This window comes from Equus asinus, chromosome 1 (genome assembly GCF_041296235.1).
Source record: "Equus asinus isolate D_3611 breed Donkey chromosome 1, EquAss-T2T_v2, whole genome shotgun sequence".
Classification (NCBI taxonomy): Eukaryota; Metazoa; Chordata; class Mammalia; order Perissodactyla; family Equidae; genus Equus; species Equus asinus.
In genome coordinates, this window is record NC_091790.1 from 120,305,088 (window position 1) to 120,327,309 (window position 22,222).

At 43.8% G+C, this 22,222-nt stretch overlaps 1 protein-coding gene and 1 non-coding gene across 5 annotated transcripts; one reads left to right on the top strand and one right to left on the bottom strand.

The window, feature by feature from the left end:
* Window positions 1-540: 540 nt before the first annotated feature.
* Window positions 541-20,605, bottom strand: LOC123285231 (uncharacterized). Of its 4 annotated transcripts, none has more exons than XR_011502507.1 (3): window positions 19,251-20,605; window positions 12,659-18,772; window positions 541-10,752 (listed from the first exon to the last, which is right to left on the bottom strand). XR_011502507.1 is itself a non-coding variant. In XM_044768724.2 (2 exons), exons 1-2 carry the CDS (start codon window positions 19,444-19,446, stop codon window positions 18,546-18,548), a joined length of 423 nt encoding a protein of 140 aa, XP_044624659.1. In that variant the 5' UTR covers window positions 19,447-20,585; the 3' UTR covers window positions 541-18,545. The 4 variants fall into 4 exon arrangements, 1 of the variants encoding a protein (XP_044624659.1); XR_011502509.1 differs by having other exon boundaries at window positions 14,432-18,772; window positions 19,251-20,599; XR_011502508.1 differs by having other exon boundaries at window positions 541-14,596; window positions 15,951-18,772; window positions 19,251-20,589.
* Window positions 19,520-19,602, top strand: TRNAL-UAA (transfer RNA leucine (anticodon UAA)). Its single transcript has one exon. It is a non-coding gene; the product is annotated as a tRNA-Leu (tRNA).
* Window positions 20,606-22,222: the final 1,617 nt, after the last annotated feature.

Genomic DNA, 22,222 nt, shown 5'->3' on the forward strand with positions numbered 1-22,222 from the left:
TGTCTGTTGCTATTTCTCCTCTTTCATTTCTGGTTTTGTTTATCTGAGCTTTCTCTCTTTTTTTCTTTGTAAGTCTGGCTAGGGGTTTGTCAATTTTATTTATCTTCTCAAAGAACCAGCTCTTTGTTTCATTCATCCTTTCTACTGCCTTTTTTGTTTCAATGGCATTTATTTCTGCTCTGATTTTTATTATTTCTCTCCTGCTGGCTTTGGGCTTTGTTTGTTCTTCTTTCTCTAATTCAGTTAGGTGTAATTTGTGATTGCTTATTTGGGATTTTTCTTGTTTGTTAATGTGTGCTTATATTGTGATGAATTTCCCTCTTAATATGGCTTTTGCTGCATCCCATATGAGTTGGTATGGTATGTTATTTTCATTTGTCTCCAGATAGTTTTTGATTTCTCCTTTAATTTCTTCAATGATCCATTGTTTGTTCAATAACATGTTGTTTAGTCTCCACATCTTTGTCCCTTTCTCAGATTTTTTCTTGTAATTAATTTCTAGCTTTATAGCATTGTGATTGGAAAAGATGCTTGTTATCATTTCAGTTTTCTTAAATTTATTGAGGCTTGCCTTGTTTCCCCAACATATGGTCTATCCTTGAGAATGCTCCATGTGCACTTGAGAAGAACGTGTATTCTGCTGGTTTTGGATGGAGTGTGCTATACATGTCTATTAAGTCCAATTGGTTTAGCTTTTCATTTAATTCCACTGTTTCCTTGTTGGTTTTCTGTCTGGATCATCTATCCATTGATGTGATTGGAGTGTTGCAGTCCCCTTATTATTGTGTTATTATTAATATCTTCTTTTGGGTCTGTTAATAGTTGCTTTATGAACTTTGATGCTCCTGTGTTTGGTGCATAGATATTTATAAGTGTTATTTCTTCTTGATGGGGTGTCTCTTTGATCATTATATACTGCCCCTCTTTGTCTCTCTTTATCTGCCTTATCTTGAAGTCTCCTTTGTCTGATATAAGTATTGCGACACCTGCTTTCTTTTGTTTGCCATTAGCTTGGAGTATCGTCTTCCATCCCTTCACTCTGAGCCTGTGTTTGTCATGGCAGCTGAGATGAGTTTCCTGGAGGCAGCAAATTGTTGGGTCTTGTTCTTTGATCCATCTCATCACTCTGTGTCTTTTTATTGAAGAGTTCGATCTGTTTACATTTAGAGTGATTATTGATGTATGAGGGCTTAATGCTGTCATTTTATCACTCATTTTAAAGATTTGAGTATGTCATTCCATTCTCTCCTATCTTGTAAGGTTTCTGCAGAGATATCCCCTGAAAGCCTGATAGGGGTTCCTTTGTAGGTTATTTTCTTCTTCCTTGCTGCCCTGAGTATTCTTTCTTTGTCATTCATTTTCACCAGTTTTACTACTATATGCCTTCCAGTAGGTCTTTTTGCATTGACAAATCTAGGAGATCTGGAAGCTTCTTCCACTCAGATTTCCCTCTCTTTCCCTAGGTTTGGGAATTTCTCTGCTATTATTTCTTTGAACATGATTTCTGCTCCATTCTCCTTCTCTCCTCCTTCTTGAATACTTATAATTCTTATGTTGCCTTTCCTCATTGAGTTGGATATTTCTCGGTGACTTTCTTCATTTCTTTTTAGTCTTAGTTCTCTAATCTCCTCTTTCTGGGGCATTTCAACATATCTGTCCTCAATTATGCTGACATGCTCCTCTATGATGTCCACTCGAGTGTTCAGGGAATCCATATTTTGTTTTATCTCTTCCATTGTGTCTTTCATCTCTAATATTTCTGATTGATTCTTCTTTATAGTTTCAATCTCTTTTGTGAAGTAGCTCCTGAACTCGTTGAATTTTTTCTCTACATTCTCTTTTACTTTGTTGAATTTTTTGATGATAGCTATTTTGAATTCATTGTCATTTAGATTACATATTTGTGTGTCCTCAGGACTGAACTCTGGGTGCTTGTCGTTTTCTCTCTGGTCTGGAGATTTGATGTAGTGTCTGATGTTGTTAGAGGAGGTAGGTCGGGTCTTACGCATTCTGATATTATTTGGTTGCATTACCGCCTATTGCCACTGAGTGGGTCTCGAGAGCCACGTATTCTGAGCCCTCCACCTTCAGCCAAGATCCCAGGCAGTGCACCTGCACTGGGCTGGTGGCAGGAGGGGCGCTTTCTCCTGCGTGCTCCCTGGGCTTTCTCACTGCTCTGCTGTCTGGTCTCCTGGGGTGTTGGCTTGATGAGGTCACCCCCAATGAAAGCTTTTGCCCCATTAGAGGTCTACCCTCTAGGCTGCAAGAGCCCTAGGGAGTCCTTAGTGAACCCATGAACAAGCATCTCCCTCCCCCATTCCTTCCCTCACGGATCCTCCCCTGGGCTCGGATAGCAGTCTTTAGGGGAGGGAGCTAAGTTCTCTCTTACCCCATTCCAGCTCCTCCGAGGGGGGCTCCAGCTTCTCCGCTCTCCATCTTGTGGCTATGTGTCTCTCCGATGATTTTGTGTTGTGTTAGGATGTCCTCTGTTGGAGTATGGATGCCCCTATTGGTTGTATGTTGGAGGGGAGAGAGCCTCAGGAAAGTTCACCCACCGTGATGCTGATGTCACTCCTCTCAACTTATCTTTCTTATCTATAGATTAATTATTTTTTATTGGTGTCAACAGTAGAGAAGAGATATTGTAAATGCAGGCTGCCAGCTGGTTTCCATGACAGAGGATACTTCATGAATTTGACTTGTTTAAACCCACAAAGAATTTTCTTTGCTTAGAACTATTCATAAAAGTAAACAAGTTTACAGGCTCTGTGTATTTTTTAATTCCCCACCTTTCACATTAGAGAATTAGGTAAAAATTGCACTTTAATATACTTCGACATTAGTGAACAGTTGTCTATGAAAAGGCAAGAATTTTTCTTCCTGCTTTTTAGTAACCATCTGGGTGTGGCATAGTGGTTAGGAGCACAGATTCAGGACCCCATCTCTCGATTTAAATCCTGACTCTGCCACATACTAACTGTATGACTTGAGCATGTTACTTAACCTATCTGTGCCTCAGTTTCCTCATCTGAAAAATGGATATAATAGTACCTACCTCAGTGTTGTCGTAAGAAGTAAATGACTAAATATGTAAAAGCATTTTGAACAGTGTCTGGCAATGCTAAGTGCTATGTTCATGATTGTTGTTATTGCTATAACTTTTTCATAGACTGAGAGAGCTGTTATTGACGTAAGTAAATAATAGTTATTAACTTCTGAGGATAAATAAATGATTATTCTTCTGTTAATAGCCTTTAATAAAATAGAGTAAAGAAGTCAAGACCCTATCTTCTTTGAATATTAGGGCTTTTTTTTCTACAGTGAAAAAACTGTTTTTACAATCGCATTTTTGTTCTTAAATCCACGCATATTCTGAAAAAGAAATGAGGTGTTCCACTCAAAACACAGTTAAGCAGGAAGCATCTGTTCTGCTCAATTTGGCAAGTGCTTTACCCTGATTCTTTCCAAACTGTGATTCAGAAAGTCCTAGAAGGAGTTCAGTCTTGGAGGCCAGGTCACAATAGACTAAAGGGAAGGGATGGGTTGGATTTTCCCACATCCTGCCCTGCTTCCCTGCAGCCCTTCCTGGCTCTGACTTCCATGTCAAGCAGTGGGTGAAATACTGGCTTTTTCCTCTGGGAAAGGTGCTCCAGTGCCACCAAGAGATGCTGTAGAGTTGCCTTTACCTGATCCCATGATGCTCACTTGGCAAACTCCAAAAGCTGACTTTGGGCAAGAAGACTTTGTGGCAAACCTGCAAATTTCATACACTAACATCATTTAATGTACAAAATGGAAGAACCAATCTCCAACAACAATAGATCCTTTGGGGGTTGAAGGCAGAAACCTTTTAAAGCTATGTTAACATATGCAGTGACTCCTTGTAACCAGCCAATGCCAAACCTTCCAGTCACAGCCACAGATTATAGGTGATGACAACTTCAGAAATATTGGAAATAGGAAAGATGCTCCCCTAAGATGCATCAGTATCCAGGATAATATGAGTTAGAATTTTTAAAAAGCTGATCAATAATTCAAAAGTGTTTGGATTGTGACATCACTTGGAAAGAGAACAGTATTCTTATACCAATGCTTTATATTGATTTAAAAACAGTTTCAATGCTTTATAGCTAAATGTCATATGCAAATCTTTTTCAGGCTCTACAATATAAAGGTCCTATCTTGACAGGAAACTACCAAAGTTTGTATATAGTTTAAAAATGATAAAATAGGATAACTGTAGCCTTGGACTTATAAATCCTACCCTTCTATTTTCTACCATCAGACATATTTCTACTCCTGTCTTTGAAATATGCAAGATCTCTCGAACTGCATCATGCAGTTCACTCGTAATCAAGAGGATAGTTTGAAACACCCAATTGCAATCAGAGTAACAGCTGACTTGCTTTTGATAGCAGAATTGAAAATCACTGCAATTAATTAAATGGGCTATTAGAAATGGAAAATGAATAGAATCTAGAATGTAACTTCACCATTATGCAAATGTTGAGCACATATATATTAGAGTAACAGTTGACTTGCTTTTGATAGCAGACTTAAAAATCATTGCAATTAATTAAATGGGGCTATTAGAAATGGAAAAGGAATACAATCTAGAATGCAATTTCACCAACATATAAATATGGAACATCTTTATTACCATATATATGTATATACAAGTTGTATATGTATATATATATTATATATATATACATATATATGTCCTTGTCTCTCTATTTTCTGATAGCCCCAGCTATTTGCATGTGCTTAGTCTAGGTGTCCCAAACAGAAAAGCACTTAAAGTCATTTAACAGGAATACACATGTAACCCACATGTTTCTATGCTTCTCCACTGGAATCTTTATGCTTCTCCATTGATGTGGTCTCTAGTTATGAGCTCCTTTTACTGATGCCTTCTACAGGTCCTAGGGTACCCACACTTGGGGATGTGTTCTAAGCCACCATAAATCTATTACAGAAGAAGGTAGGACAAGAAGGAAAGAAGGAATGAATAAAATATCCACACATACCAAAGCTCGCTGGCTAAGGATGAGCAGTGCCTCGCCTTTCTCTTTTTAGAGGCAGATGGTACCTCGTATCTGTTCTACCCTCGTTCCCTCTCAGTTTCCTTGTTTCATGTACTGTGTGTGTAGATTTTTACACCTTGCCTTACCTACGTCTTCACTATTCATGTGTTCCTATGTGATTGTCTAGCTTCTGTTCAGCTGCTTGCTCTGACCCTACAACCTGACGGCTGTTCATCTGCAAGTTTTCTGGCTGTCCTTTTCACCCTGACCTTCAACATATGTACACTCCTTCACACTAATCTAGATGCGACCACACTTTGCTAGAAATTTGTCCCATCCCACACTAGATAGACGTGTTCAAACCAACGTAATAATACCCATTGGTATAACACTTTCCAGTTTACTGGGTGCTTTGGTCTCATTTTTTCCTGATAATCCTGTGAAGTAATATCACCATCTCATTTTTCTAAGAGGTGGAAACTAAGAATGCGGCCCTCTAACATTGGACAAGAGTTAGGTCCTTCTGTGTGTCTATTTCTTACTCTCATATTACTAATTTCTCTATAAATGTTCACATCAACATCAACCTAGAAGCATAAATTGCATGAACAGAGAGAATGTGTATTTTCTTTGACTAATTTTTGTAACATTCATAAAACATGCTCTTCCCTCAGCCTCTGACTCCACATTTTTCGTTTCCTACCTCTGGCTCCTCTTTCTCAGTTTCCTTTGCAGATTTTTTCTCTCCCTCTCCCATCCTCATTCTTGAGTGTGCATCCAAGGCCTTTCGTCTTCTCAGTCTACCCAATCTCCATGAGCTACTTCTTTCGCTCCCAGCGTTTCAAATACCACCTCTCTAAATGCTGATGGTTTCCACATCTGTATCTCTGGCCCTGACTTCTCAGCTGAGACTTGTGTCAGTACATCCACCCGCCTATCACACATCTATGTAGATGTCCCAGCAGCGCTTCTGATGCTGTAGAGTCCACCGACTTCCCCACCCAGCAACCCCGGTTCACTCTCTCTCATAAGTGGCATCACCAGTCACTTTCGACCCCACTGCCACACCAGCACGCTTGCTGCGCCTCCTGTCTCCTTCCTCCCCACCTCTTAGAATTCACCTGCTTCTCTCACCCACAGTGTCCCTCCCCCGGGTCAGACAATCACCTCTCTTGCCTCCATTACTCCAGCAGCTTCTAACTGGTCTGTGGCCCTAGTCTTGCCCCCTCTAATCCAATCTCTATACTACAGTCATAGTGCTTTTTCTTTTTTTTCCTTTGTTGGTACGATGTTGCTGTTGTTAATTGTGGTAAAATATACATACATAAAATTTACTATCTTCACCATTTTAAAGTATATAGTTCTGTAGTGTTGAGTACATTCAGTTGTTGTGCAATCAATCTCCAGAACTCTTGCAAAACTGAGACTCTGTTCCCATTAAACAGGACTTCCCCATTCCCCCCTCCTCCCAGCCCTGGCAACCACCATTCTACTTTCTGTCTCTATGAGTTTGACTACTCTACGCACCTCATATAAGTGGAATCATGCTGTGTTTGTCTTTTTGTGGCTGGATAATTTCCCTTAGCACGAAGTCCTCAAAGCTCATCCATGTTGTAGCATGTGACAACATTTCCTTCCTTTTTAAGGCTGAATCATATTCCATTGTATGTATATACCACCTTTTGTTTATCCATTCATCCATTCATGTCATTAATCTGCCTAAAACTCTTCGATGGTTGCTCATTGCTGTTGGGATAAAACTCCCCCAGGGTCCAGGCCCCCCCACTTTTTCACCCTCATCCCTCCCATTCCTCATTGCACACTGTCTTCTTGTTCAGCTCTGGCCATTCCCGCAGGCTGTTGCTCTGTCTCACTACTTCCCAGGACTTGTCCCCTATGTTAGCCTGGGTCCTCTGAGAAGCCAAATCCAGGAAGAGATTAAACAGTGCAAAGATTTTATTAGGAGAAATGCCTGTGAGAAAACGGGGAGGGAGCCGGGTTAGGCTGAGAGTGGTCAGACTCTGTGCAAGGCTGACCCGAGGGAAGGTGAGAGAGGACAATGGCTGAATGGAAGCATCCTAGACTGCTGCGCCATCTAAAAGGATTTGGCAAGGCCATTGGGAAGGCCTTGAGCCAGTTGGCCATCAGAGGCATCAGTGTCTCCCGGGACAGGCCGGCCTATTGTCCCTGATGTGCTCAGTGACTGGCAGGAAAAGCCCGAGGGAGGGGTGACCTCAGTGGAAATGTGTGGATTTTAGCACCCACCCCTCAATTATGCTGGTGCAGTCGGTGAGGTGCCTTCTTCTGGCCAGCATTGTCCCTCTCTTCACCAAGCAACTTCTGTTTCCTCTGCTAGACTGCTTTTCAATTTTTAAGGGCAACCAATAGCATCTCCCCTGTTTTTTGATCTTAGTTAGCATTTTGCATAGTATCTTTTATTTCATAAGTATTCAAATATTTGTGGTCTAAATGCAGAAATAGAGATATTCAGAATTTGTTTTCCATTATGAGTGACTCTTTGTATATCTTTTTAAACATGTTTATTTTACAGCATAAAGCCCAATATCTAGCCTCCCCTCCCAGTGGAGAGTCTGTGTTGGGTGCTGGGCCCAGAGTGGAGGGTAATGTCCTAGGAGCTGGGGTAGGACTTGGTGAGGGGAGGAGATGGGATTGGAGAAAAAGCTACTTGGGAAGAAGCAGATCGTCCAAGAGAATGGTCAATGTGAAAGGGCTGTGCAGAGAGAGAATGAAAGTCTGACTCACAGGGACCAAAGCCAGCGTGACTGGGGGCAAACTGAGGTGGGGAATGGATGCTGTGAGGCAGAGCCTGGAAGACCCTGTACCTTCTTAAAGACACAGACTCAGGTTGGATGCAAAGAAAGTTGTGATATGGGCCCTGCTATCAGTTCCCCTACATTAATCCCAGAATGTATGGGGTTAAAACCAAAAGCACCCATCCCCTCCCCCTGTTTCTCTAGGTTACATTCATATGTGAATACCAGTTTTTTAAGCCTTTGCATCCCTGAACTTCACAAGGCAGATAGAAGTTACAAATTGTAGAGCCAGGTGGCTTCATTCTAACATCTTGGCTAGTTATGGGTCCTTTAAAGTTTTATTACAGGGAAACTGATATCCAGAGACTATCAAGACACTGAAGCTTCCCAGACCCAAACTCTTTGGCTTCCTGGCACCGGAATCCACCATCCATCACAGAGGCAGACAACCAAGGACAGCCACCTGCGGATTCCCTTAACTCACCACCCCCCTCCCTTAAACAGCCTCACAAGGCCAAACGCAGGCTGGTGGGAAAGTGCTGACCAGCAAGGTCACAGGCTCCCCCTCCCCTACCTAAAACCTCAAATAAAAACCCCTACCCTTTTTCCTTTGAGGAGGTGGGTCTGAGTTCTAATGAACTCCCATCTCCTCGTCTGGCTGCCTTTCAATAAAATTCTTTCCTTGCCGTAAGCCTGGTGCACCCATTTTTATTTTGGTCTCTCTCTTGTGTGGTGGGTAAAAGAACCTGTGTTTGTGGCTGGTAACAGTTGTAAAACTAGGTTTTATCTAGAAGGGAGTTTTCTTTGCTTTGTATTCTTCCAGCCATGTAAAACAAAGATTATTTCTTAAATTTTTGGACAAAATGTGTTAGCTAGAGTTTCAGCTGTATGTATTCCTCTCTAACGTGGGCATTAGTCCTAAACTGTCCTCAATCACTAAGGTCGCTATAGATGAGGATACCCTGAGATGCCTCAGTCCTTTCTCTTAAGTATGTTGGGGTACAGACACACACACTCACACTCACACACACACACACACACACTCCTTAGGGATCCATAATGCTTATTCAATACAAAAATGTTCAACTGCATCTCTATTGGGCAGAGAAATAATTGCAAGGCCATTTATTCCCCTGCAGGAGTTGAAGACCGAGGAGAGACTGGAGGACCTGACACTGTCCTTCCTTTGTGCTGGGCCGCACGGCCCCAGCTCTCTCCTGCTGAAGCCGGCCATGCTCCTATTGTGTGGCCTGAGGTGCCTGCCGGCTGCCAGCGGCTGGCGCTCCAACTCTTTCAAACAATAGTTTTGGACGAAATCAAGAAGAGACTCTCCAGGTGGTAGAGAGGATATACTAGGAATGTCACCCCTGGATGAAAAGAAGTGGTTTCCCCTCCGCATGACAAAGACAGGAATTTCTCCTGTGGCTGGGAATGTTTCCCAGTTCATTCTTTTCCCGCCCTGTGGTTTACCCTGGTCTAATGCACCCGTAAAAGGGCATGGATGAGGTAACGCGGCTTCTCCACATCGTCTTCATTTTGGAATCTGATTCATGGAAGAAACCTGTCAAACAAGAAATGTTACTAAGTGGCAAGATGTGAAACATGCACTTACCCAGGAGAAAGTCAAACCATCTGGGAAATGAAGGAAAGTTCTTGTGTTGTGAACTCCGCACCTCATCCATAGGGTGGCTTGTTGTGGTTGGCACCCTGCGTTGGCCCTTATCAATATTTGAAGTAACTTTGGAACAAGTTCTCATTTACGAGAGGAAACCACAGCTTTATTAGCATCATTTCTCCCTGAGAAGAATTTCAGTGCTACATCCAAAATGGACTGGCAGAACACACTGGGGGACCTCAAAATGGTGACGAGAAGTCCTTTCCTTCTTGATAAGAAACAAGACGCTTAACAGAAATATTTTTGGAAGGAATAATCCAGTGGTGTGAAGGAACTTGAGATTTAAAATAAACAGAGAGGAAGAAGGAAGGAAGACCTGTGTCTAGGTAGAAGGAAGGCCAGACAGCAAGAAAACCCTGACCCTCAGAGGGGTGGGGCAGGATTAGAGGACACGACTGAAGTGCACCAAAAATTAGAAAGGGGAAGCTAGAAATACTAAAAGTAGACTTTCTTGCGAACGAACCCAATGAATTTTCATCTGTGCACTAACAAATAGAAATTGTGAGCACAGGACTTAATTGGCTGGCTGACACATCAACAGGGAAAATGGTTACAGCTGGAAGTTGGTAGGTTTTCTTATTTTACCTCTGTGTATGCCCTGTGAGTATAATTCAGTACAATTGTGCATGAGGCTATTCTATGGCATAATTTTGTTTGGGCTTAAATTCAATGTGGTAAGTGGGATGAAAATTTTGGAAATTTCTCCTAACACCTAAAGGCCTTGAATAGATTTCTGACAACTCAAAGGCTTTATATTCACTTGCATGTTAATTTATTTTCCTTTTACTTTTTTTGTAAAAAATATGGAAAAAAGTGTGTCCATTCTCACAGTTTGGTAAAATAGAATTGCCTCTCCTCTCTTCATCCTACTATTGCATTATTTTTTTAACCATAAATAAAACTGGGAGAGAATGATGCTATTAACTCCATTTAGGCTATTGTTTCTTTGTTTGGTCTGCTTTTTTATTCAGAAGAAATTAAAAAATATATATATATATTTTTCCCCCATTTTCAAAATTTTCACCAAGTCTTAGAAACAAAGTAGAGGGGACAGCCTGGTGGCACAGTAGTTAAGTTCGCATGTTCCACTTCAGCAGCCCAGGGTTTGCCAGTTTGGATCCTTGTGAGGACCTACGCACCGCTTGTCAAGCCTGGCTGTGGCAGGCATCCCACATATGAAAGAGAGGAAGATGGGCACGGATGTTAGCTCAGGGCCAGTCTTCCTCAGCAAAAAAGAGGAGGATTGGTAGCAGATGTTAGCTCAGGGCTAATCTTCCTGAAAAAAAAGAAAAAACCAAGTAGATACCACAGTTTACATCTCAAATGAAGATGCCTGGAATTACAGGTACACCATGTAGTAACTGGACAATTGAATTACCTCCTTAAAGCACATTGCAAAAACCAAACAAAAGGAAATATTCATGCATTCACATTTATATTACCAACTCTTTTGATTTATTTGACAAGAGAAAGAGGCTGTAATTTGCCAAAGACCACATACCCCGCGTGGGCTTGGGGACAGTATTGGTCTTCTCCATAGCTGCCCCTGCACCGACATAGCTATAACAAACCATTAGATGTGCTTAAGGCAACTAAGAAAAAGAGGGAGGGGAATTACTGCTCCCCAGTGCTTGGTGGCATAGAAACACAGCATTGCCTCATTTATTTTTCAGGATGGGCCAAATGAGTTAGCTCACACACTGACATGAAATGGCCAAGGAGTCTGCCTTGACTCTTTCCTCTCTGTACACTCTTTGTAGGTGATCTCATCCAGTCCATGGCTTTGCTACCTTATGGTGATAATTTCCAAACTTCGGTGGAGAGAAGATTGACCATTGATGACCGCAACCTCTCTCTTTAGTTTGCCTGACAAGGAGCAAGAATGGTCTCCACTTCACCCAAGGTGCCCAGGTGCTGTCCGTGGAAGCCGGCAACCTCCCTGAGCAGCTGGCACCCAAGCTAGACTCTCTGTCTTCTGCTTGCAAGACCGCTCTTACTCTCACCTTTGGAAAACCCTGTTTGGAGTAGTAGGGGTCAGCTCATAATGCATCAAGCTGGGCCCTGCCCAAGCATAGCACAAGATCACTAGAGATCACAAGGGCATTGCCCTAGGACTGCCCGTCTGCCTGTGGCTCTGGCCTGCACCGTGTGACACCCATGGCATTTGCCTGAGACATCCACTCAGTTATCTACACCTTTAGCCTAGATTTGTGCCCGGAGCTCCGCATTTTTATATCCTACTGTTTACCCGACCTCTCCTCTTGAAGGTCCCACATGTTCCTCAAACTCAGCATCCTGTTCCTCCTCCTCTGAACCTCCTTTAGCTAATGGAATCGTTATCCTCCCAGGTGTCTAGAGGCAAGTGTCACAACCACCTTCATTCAGTTCTGTCTTCTCTGTCCACAACCAAATGAAATTAAAGAGTTGCTGCTGACACTTAAAAAAAAGAAAGACGAATATCTGTGGAGTGTTGTGTGGTTCACGTAATCCAACATGCACACCAGATACTCAAGCTGTGAAGGCAGCTACAATTTCCTGTCCAGATTCCTGATTGACCCAACAAGAAAGTGTCTCACTCATCAAGAATTGTGTTTTGATTTACATTTAAATTTATATAATCCTTGGAGCTGGCCCTGTGGCCGAGTGATTAAGTTCGCGCGCTCCACTTCAGCAGCCCAGGGTTCACTGGTTGGGATCCTGGGTGCAGCCACGGCACTGCTCATCAGGCCATGCTGAGGCGGCGTCCCACATAGCACAACCAGAGGGACCCACAACTAGAATACACAACTATGTACCGGGGGGCTTTGGGGAGAAGAAGGAAAAGTAAAAATGATTGGCAACAGATGTTAGCACAGGTCCCAATCTTTAAAAAAAAAATTGTATAATCCTTAATGTGGTTGTTCATTCAACAAACGTCTATTAAGTGCAGAGCTGATAACAATTTTGGCACAAATTTACATACATATTTCTTTTACATATTTAAGTCGCCTGGGAGCAGCTTCTTGCGGGCCTGCTGTCCCAGCATAATTTTTACTAGTATTTTTAAATAATTTTTCTTTCACTTCCACAAGTGTCTGGTTTTGGATGATAGATTGCATGGTCACCCAACATATATATGATATATAATCTGGTGGCCCTTTGTTCGACATTTTCCAAGCTCACCCCGCCCTTTAATACCTAACCTGCTTAGCCTGAGCCCCCGTCCTGAGTGGTGCAGGAAGACCCTGGCTTTTGTTAGTGTCCTTTTCCTGGGTGTCAAGCCTGTGGGGACAAAGGATGTGGCCCTTCTTTCTTCACTGCCACTTCTCGAGGCCATATTTCTTACTTGCCAAAAACAAAGTAAAATAAATATTCCTAAGGAAAAAAGAAAAATTTTCTAAAAAATAACACAAGGAAGAGAGAAAATGAAGAAAAACTAAAAAGTTGAAATGAAAATATAAGGGTTAAAATAGGAATGTAGTGAAAACTGAACTATTACAACAAGATAATTAGATTTAATTAAAAATAAAAATAAAATGTTACGATATGTAAAATAAAATAAAAACGTGAACATCGATTAAGAAAAAATTTCTAAACTAAACTAGGAATAAATATAACTTCGATAGGATGTAACAGTAGTAATATTTTTTAAGAAAATACAAATAAAGACAAAATAAGAAAAGCAAGATAGAGGCAGAACACTGAAAGAATAAAAAACTTAAATAGAAATAGGGAAAAGCGGATAAAATGAATTAAATGAGATAATGCACATAAAGTGCTTCTCACAGTAAAGTGACACTGAGACAGTGCTCCTCCATAAAACAAAATCTGTGTTTAATAAAGTTGGAAAACAAAAGATGAGGTAGAAAAGAGGAGAGGAGGCAGCCAATAGTCCTGCTGAAAGCAAGCTACAAGTCCATGGCAAAACCCCCACTTAGACTTTCCTGGGGGTGAGTCCTGCTTTGCTGGGTGATGGGAGGCAAAGTCAATACACACTTCCCTCCCCCGGCCCCTCGTCCCACGTTTCCAGCAACCTTGCCTCTGTTTATGGTACCCATGACCAGACCTGTCTGAAAGAGCCTCGCCACAGACAACTTCAGCAGAGTCGGGGTTGGTTGGGCTCACACGTGCTCAGCCACCAGCTCTGTTCTTTGAAGTTCAGAGAACAGTCCACTCAGGGATCCCAAAGTGCCTGGAACTTGGTATTTGGAAATCCGAAACGTCACAAACAGAGGGCTCCCCATTCTCACCTTCGGACGAGAAAATACGTCCTAGTGTTGATGGTGTTTCATGATCATGTTCTCAACATCTATGACACGGCCATATTTCTTCATAATATAATTGAGATGAAGAATGGGTGTAAAAGCAATACAGAGGCGTTTAACTGATGTTGAAATAAAAGGGCGTTAGAATGATGCTAAGAATGAGAGAGTCCCAGTAAAGTGACAGTGAAGATTCTATCAACCCAAGATATACCCTAGGCGAAGGCAGTTTCAGAGCTCCACACGATAATTTTACATCTATTTATATACAGAAAGACAGAAGTCACCCTCAGGAGACAGGATTACTTAGGAGAAAGAGGTAAATGATAAGTCAAGGCAATAATAGGGAATCAATCAAGGAAGAAACTTCTAGGGAATACGTAGAAACTTCCATCCATTCTGCATATACTGTACATCCACATACTGTATGAGCACTCAGTTAGGAATGCTTTGACAGAAAGCCTACTGTGATAACGGGGACGCCAAACTTGAGCATGCCTCAGAATCACCCAACTCTGAGATGAGGATTCAAGAAGTTGGGGTGGGGATGGAGAATATGCATTTCCAACAAGTTCGCAGGTGATCCTGATGTTTTGAGAACCACGGGCTTATCTTTAAAGACATGTTAATTACCTTGTAGAACCGCAGATTGGAGGCAGGTGGCTTCTGGTTGGCTGTGGCTCACTTGAATAGCAAAGTCGTTTTCTAACTTACCCTTCGGACATCTTTGGGTGTTAGCGCCTCATCCATAGGCTTGTCCCCTCGTGGTCACAGGTTGGCTAACACAGCTTCAAGAATTTCATCTTCACGCCGTCTCAGGGAAGGCAGGAAGAAAGAGGGAAGAACAGCACAAGCGTCCACTTCCTGAGGCTCTGTCTACTAATTCAGAAAGAAAATCTCTCCCAGAACCTCCTGCCAACTTTCCCTTCTCTGTCATCAGCCAGAACTGGATCACATGCCCACTTTCTCCTTACCCCGATCCCGGACCAATTATTGGCAAAAGGGATGGCATGACATTTACTGCTTTAGACCAATGAGGACTCATCCCCTGGGGCAGGGGGAAGAATCTACCAGCCCTGAAATCAAATCAGGAATAGCTGTTGGAAAAACAAGAAATATTGGCCACCACAGGAGCCCACCTCAGCCAAGCAGCCTGCTAGAGATTTTACATACATTGTTTCACTTAATTCTCACGACATTTCTCTGCGGTAGGATTATTAATCCCACTTTACAGATGAGGAAACTGAGGCAGGAAAGAATTAGAATTTGAATTACCTCTACTGACTCCACCATCTAAACAACACCTTTACGTTGTGATGTCCTGCTGCCTCTTGTTTTCTCTATAGTTCAGAAAAATCATTGCTGTCATAACGACAATGCTTAGTTATGTACAAGAGGCTAATTTATATTCTGCTTACTGTATAGGATATGTGTGTACCATATTTCATGAGACTTGAGGCAAAAATTTAAGTTCTATAAGTACTTACACGGAAAATTCTGTCATGAAGAATAATGTAATCCTAATGATACCACATACTTTAATTTTTATTGTAATAAAGATCAGGCAGAGCGAGAGGGACGCTTCTAAAGTCTCATTGGGAACTTCTTGAGTTTTGTTCGCTCATATTTACAGGTAAGGGTAACTTATTTCACTTTACAATTATGTGTGTGGTGGGAAGGTCGGGTTTATGCTGGGCCTTAGAGGAGAGTTAGACAGAGAAAAGCACCATAGGAAAAGGCAGGAGAGAGATAGGAAATGGCTTAGCATCTTCAAGGGACAAGGGGTCCCGATTTAGTATGCCTGGGATTGCAGGGGTGGAAAGGGGTTACACATTCTACTCTATTCAATTCTACATTGTTTGAACTCTATATATCGTTTACAACTTGCATCCGTTTTGATAAAGATATTTTCATTCTGAAAAGATAAAGCGAGAGAAAAGAAAGGGTAGAAGGCACACATTTTCTGGGGAAAACAAAGTAAATGAGTAGACTTGGAAAGAATGGGAATCCATTCAAGAGTTTGAAAACAAACGGAAGAAGGAAAGATGGATGTTAGCAAAGAGGTCAGCAATATTAGTGTTTTAAAACATATGTGTGGAAACAAAACATAGGCCCGTGACGATATTGTCAAAACTAGAGAAACTGACTTTGGCTACTATGCATATTAGTTAACTGTAGCTGCATAAAAATAACACAAAACTTAGCAGCTTCAAACAAGAAATATTTATCTTACATGGTTTCTGAGGGTCAGAAGATCGGGGCTCAGCTGGTGGTTCTGGTTCAGGGTTTTTCATGAGGTTGTAGTCAATATGTTGGCCAGAGCTACAGTCATCTGAGGGCTTGACTGGGCTGAGGATCTGTTTCCTAGGTCACTCCTGTGGAACTTCAGTTCCTGCTGGCCACTCTTCCCTGCATGGAACTGTCAAAGGGCTGCTCGTGACATGACAGCTGGTTTCCTCCAGAGGGAATGATCCAAGAGAGAGAAAGGAAGATGACAACAGCACTGCCTTTTGATGACCTAGTCACTCCGGCTGCATGCTGTCTCTTCTGTTTTATTCTAAGCCTTGGAAATGAGTCACTAGACCCAGCCCACACTGAAAGGGAATGGAATTAGGCTCCATCTCTTGAAGGGAGGAGTATCAAAGCATTTATGCACATGGTTTTTAAAACCACTACAGAATGCACAAAGAATAACATGGCTTAAATCAACACACACACAGTGGAAAAATAATTTAAAAAGAGTGAAGCATTTCCCCATAAGAAGTATGCCAACTGCAATTTCCAGACCATGAAGCCATTTCAATGTTACAAAATCTGTCTTAATATTGTCATTTGCTCTCTAATATTGTCAGTTATAACAAATGTCATTGCACAGTGCTTTCCACATTTTATTCCAACACCCAAGTGGATATTTGACATGCCTTGTGGTTGCCAACATCTTTTGAACACCCTTCGTATGTCTGAAGAATCTCCTCTGTTTTGAAGCCTGCTTCCTAAGGTGGAAGCCAGAACTTTGCTGCCTAGCCTCCCTTGCAGCTAGGACCTAGGGATGGAACGTGTGTGCTTCCACCCAGACTGTCCCACGCAAGATGTCGATCTGGAAAAAAGCAGCATGGCCCAGAATCCAGCTTCCGGTAAGGAGGGAGGAAAGGACTCCAGTGATGGAATCAGACCCTGTTCTCTTCATCTCGGGACTCTGCTTTCCCCTGTGTTGCCTTTCTTCTCAGACAGCCTGTCTCTATGCAGTGCTCCTAGGGCTCTATGACAGTATCCCAGTTTATCAAACTCAGAATTGTCATTACCTATTGCTTCTTTAAAAAAAAAAAAAAAAAGCAGTGGCACAAAATAACATTTTTATTCCTCCTGTAGATTCTGTGAGTCAGGAATTGGAAAAGGATCCAGTGGGGACAGCTTGTCCCAGCTCCATGATATCTGGGTGCTTAGCTGGAAAGATTCAATGGCTGGGGGGTCACCTGCCTGGTAGGGGCTGGAATCAACTGAAGGCCCATTCACTTTTATTTGTGGCAGTTAATACTGACTGTTGGTTGGGGCTGTCAGCTGCAACAACTACATGTAGCTACTTGGGCTTCCTCACAGTATGGTGGCTGGGTTCCCAGAGCAAGCATCCCAAGAGAACGAGGCAAAGCATAGCACCTTGTGTGACCTAGCCTCAGAAGTCACATAGCATCACTCTGCTGGAGACACGAGCCTTCCCAGATTCAACGAGGGAGAACACAGACCCCCACCTATTGATGGTACAGGTGTCAAAATCCCAGTGGAGGAAGACAAAGTCACATGTGAGATGAGAGATACTATTGTGGTCCTCTTTGGAAGAATACAATCTGCCACACGGCCCACTGACATCTTCTCTTCTCCAACAGCTCAGAGTTACCTGTAACTCTGATTAGACTAACTTGTGTTCCAGGCCCATCCTCAAGGAATGGCCAGAGACATTTGATACAATCTTGGGGCTTCAGAAGAGGCACTACCAGGGGGTGCCCTGTGATGTGGCTGTGTTGTTCAGAACTGTCTTATACTAGGGCCTTGCTGGAGGCTAAGTCTGGGGTTCAATACAAATATGCTTCAAATAGTATATCACCATTTCCAGAAGATCATGAAGAATCTGATGGCTGCATTGGTGGAAAAGTTCTGCAATGCCCTCAAGGTGTGGGCAGCACACTGAGGAGGCCTCTTCATGTTTTGGAGCGAGTTTCAACAGGGCTTCTAAACTTCAGAATGGAGATACGAGCACTTGCTTTACAAGGTTGTTAAAAAAGTTAAATTCGATAACACACGTAAAGAGGTTAGAGCAATGACTGTCACATAGTGTGTACTCAATACATTCTTTTATTATTACCATTTTAAGGACCTCGAAAGCCCAGTTTGATGAAATCTGAGGCCTCTAACAATTTGGTGTAATAAGATGGAGATCGTGAGTGGTGGGTGGTCTTCTGTGTCATCACCACTTGATCTCTAGACCCCGGCAGAGGGCAAGTTCCTCTTCTTCTCTTGGCAGAGCACGGTGAGGCCTTAGGAACCTGCTCTATGATCTTGTGTGTGTTCTCCGGAGAAGCTGGCCTCACGCTCAGTAGGAAGGACACAGCTGAGGCCGGGACACAGACGCAGGCCACTGATGCCTCACAATGTTAGGTGACAAAGTGGGTAGGGGGCAATTCGTTGGTTATTATCCAGAGAAGCTCTCAGGAGCAGTAACGTTCTTGGTCGCAACTCTGAAAACCAGGGCAGCAGGCTGAGGAGCAGCCTCCACCGGTCATGGCAATGTTCCCAGACCCACGGAGCTCCAGGAGGTAGCAGGGCAATGGGTTTCCTACCGTGTGACCCCGGGGTGAGGAGCCAGTTGGTGAGGTCCCGCACAGTGAGTTGAACAAGTGCAGTCTCCAGGATGATGGAAGTTCTTGGTGAAAGACAGCGGCCGCACTTTATCAACAAGGGCGTGGCTGCCAGATGGTGGCTCAGTCCCCGGGTTCCATGATGCTCCAGAACACAGAAACCTTGGCTCTGTGGTCCTGGGTGGTGGGGAATGGAGTGGAGGTCCTGGAAAAGGAGTTGACAGAGCGAACTGAATCTCTTATGCACAGAAAGGAAGAAGAGCATTGCAGAACAGTTAGGAGAAGACAAACATGTAAGTGCACGGGTGGGTCGTGGGAACAAAGAGGGACCCCCCTCTCCCCGCAGCAGAGGCGGCGCAACGCGGGTGCTGCCTGCAGCCAGCAGGGAGGGCGAATGGTGCCCCCCTCCTGGCACGTGGCCTGGCGCAGTATAGACACAAATGTCTACAAAGCTTCCTTCCCGTGCGACTTAAGAGGAAAAGCAGCTTCCAGGTACAGGGGTCCCAGAACTCTGCCGCTGCCCATGCAACTCATTCCCTGAGGTTTATTCTATTTAGTACAAACCAGCCAAACGCCCCCCGCCCCTCGGCTCCGTCCCTGCACCACCCGTTCCCGGCGCCTCCAAAACGTGCTCCTAGGAACCCAGAAGTTTACTCGTGTGTTTGTTTCCCGCGCCCGCGCACCTCGAAACCGAAAGCAGAACAGGCAGGGCCCGACGCGGGCCGCCGGCGGCGTGCCGGGCTCGGCTGCAGTTGCCCTCGCTGCCGCGGGGGGCCGGGCCGCCGCGAGCTCCGGCGGCGGGAAGCGGGGCTCGGGCCGGGGGGCCGCCGCGCTCGGGCCGGGAGACCGGGGGGCGCGGCGGCGAGGGCTCCTCGGCATTCCCGAAGGAGGCTGCGAGGCGGACGGTGGAATTCGGCTTGTAGGAAGAGCGAGAGACACACCGTGCGCCTGCACCAGGATGGCCGAGTGGTTAAGGCGTTGGACTTAAGATCCAATGGACATATGTCCGCGTGGGTTCGAACCCCACTCCTGGTAGATGCTCCGTTTTTTTCTCCGAAAATTTTTATTTGTTTCTTAAATGGAAATTTCGCCGAGCACACCACGCCTTGGACTCAGGAAATCCGTCTCCTGCCTGCGAGAGGCACAGCGCGGCTCCGCTTCCCACGGCCAGAGGCGCCGCCGCGGGCGGGTCCCCGGGCCGGGCGGGCGTCCGGGCGGCGCCGGGGTGCAGGCCTCGGTCTCCCGGCTGCAGAGCTGGAGCCGGCCGGGCGGGGCGGGCGCTTGGGACTCGGCAGCGTGGTTCGAGAACTGCCTCTGCGGAGAAGTCCAAGAGACTTTTCTTCTTCCTTTTTTTTCGCCCAAATTAATTGTGTGCACACAGTTCTTCCATTAGCTCCTTGACAGCGGAGACAGTGTGCATCATAGCGCTAAAATGGACTCTCACGTGCTTTCGGCTTAGAATTTTAAAATACTAAGGGCATGGTCTGATTGTTTAATGCTTTTAAAAAAGGAAAGTAATCTAAAATCTAGAGGAGAAAAGTTGCAAGTACAGCGCAAAGAACCTATTTTTAATCTAATCTTTTGAGAGTAAGATAAAGACTAAATGCTCCAATACAACCATTAAAATCAGGAAATTAACATTGATAATTTACTACCATCTGATTTGCAAACCCCATTTTATCACCATTTGTCTAAAGTAAAAGGCTCCTGTTCAGAATAATGTGTTACACTTTCTCGTCACATCTCTTTACGCTTCTTCAAACTGGAAGGACTTCTCAGTCTCTCCAGACTTTTCGTGATCTTGACACTTTTGAAGATGACAGAGCAAACATGTAGAACGCCCGTTTGTCAGTTGGCGTTTGTCTCATGTTTCCTCGTGATCGGAAGCGATGCTTCTTTAGCATCTTAGGGCCATCCTCCTTTAGCGGGACTGTGGCAGGAGTGATGCTGTGTGCACGTTGCATCCTCCCAGGTGGCGGGATTTTGATGTGGGCTGTTACTGATCTTAATTCACTCGGTTAAGCTTCTCTGCCAGCCTTCTCCACTGCGAAGTTACTCTTTTCCTCTTTGTGATTAATACTTATTTTGAGGGGAAGTGCTGTGAAGCTATGTAAATATCTCATTACTCATCAAACTTTCCATTTTATTCAGTTTTTTATGGAATCATAAGTTGTGTAAGTATGCACCCACGGAAGTATGCACCTATTTCAATTAATAGTTACAATCTACTCTAGAATTGTTTTATTGATGCCCAGAGTGTCCCAGATTTGGCCAGTGGAAGTCCATTCAACCTGACTTTTGACATGTCTCTGTCACTCTTTAGCACTTCCCTACTTTCTAGTCTGTGCTTACCGTATGTGTTCCCTGACCTGGGCCTAGAATCAGCCATTTTCCAAAGATCCCTGGTTCCCTTTAGTGGCGAAGGGTAGTTAGAAACCAAGATCTCAGTCTAGGTGTGCTCATGGCTTTTGATGTGTTACTGTTCCCAGGCCCTCTCAGTGGACAGAATTAAGCAGAGTGTCTGTGTGAATACACATCTATATTTATCTATCTACATATTTATCTTTATGTCCAGGAGTTCGTGCCAACGCCTCCAGTTCCAGTCTAACACTACAGACTTTGTTCTAGTTTTTCTGTCTGTATTTGTAATTCTCAAAACTCCCACCAGCCCAGTGTGACACCTGCCTTGCTTGGGCCCATCTAATGGATTTAGATTGAATTGTTCAAGAAGGGAAGGAAAGAGGAAAATAAAGACCATCTAAATAGTTTGGAAAATAGCATCCTGCCAGCACCTAGAACTGGCTATGAGCCAGTCACCGTTAGGCACTTGGGATGTGCGGACAAATAGTCCAGCCTCTGCCTCAAGGAGCTCAGATAGTGAGAGACAGAGGTTTTAATGAACCACATTTATAATGAGAAAATATGGGTTATGCCCAAGGTGCTAAAGGAGCAGCGTGCGAAGCCCAGCTCTTCCCCAGAGAATCAGCTTTAGTTGAGAACTGAAGGAAGACGAGTAGGGTTTGGCGGGGGCGGGGGCTGGGGGAGGTTGGGGAAACCACCTTGAAACCATGTTGAGTGCGGTGCCTGGAGTCCACTGAAGGATTGGAAACAAGAAGCAATCTGATTAGTGCTGCATTTGGAAGTATCTGTGTCTATCGATGTAGAAACTCTTGGTCCAACTATACATGCTCAGGACAGGGGCATGTTGAATCGGCAGAAAATATTTTTTAGGGAAAAATTGTTTAGTTCCGTCAATAGCCAGTTAGACTGAGCTCAGTGTCTCTCTCTCCCCCTCCTTAAAAGCTGAGGAACAATATTGATTTGAAGCCTTTTCAGCCTGAATGCAAGGGCTCGTATTAATTTGTATTAATATGTTCAAGTGCAAATATGGAAAAATCCTGCCAAGAATAGGCAAACAGCAGTGTGGGTTTTTACTTTGTTCCTTTAAAACTTATTGTCAGTCAAGCTTCCAGTCAGCAGTAACCAGCTACTGTGCTCTAGCAGAGATGGTAAAAGACCAGTTGGTATTCGCCTTGAGCTTGCCGAAATTCTGACAAACGGATCACTGAGAGGCCTCAAAGAGGGACGAAGTGACGGCTGAAAGCTGCCAGTCTAGAAATAAGAAAATCTGTCAGATCCATCCTAGGGCAGTGAC

What these genes read in the sequence shown, in the direction of transcription:
- LOC123285231 (XM_044768724.2), bottom strand. Translation starts at nt 19,446, where the DNA reads ATGCCGAGGAGCCCTCGCCGCCGCGCCCCCCGGTCTCCCGGCCCGAGC. An exon ending in GTTCTGCTTTCGGTTTCGAG is followed by an intron (nt 18,773 to 19,250) that starts GTGCGCGGGCGC and finishes CTCCTTTTCCAG; the next exon opens with GACCTCCACTCCATTCCCCA.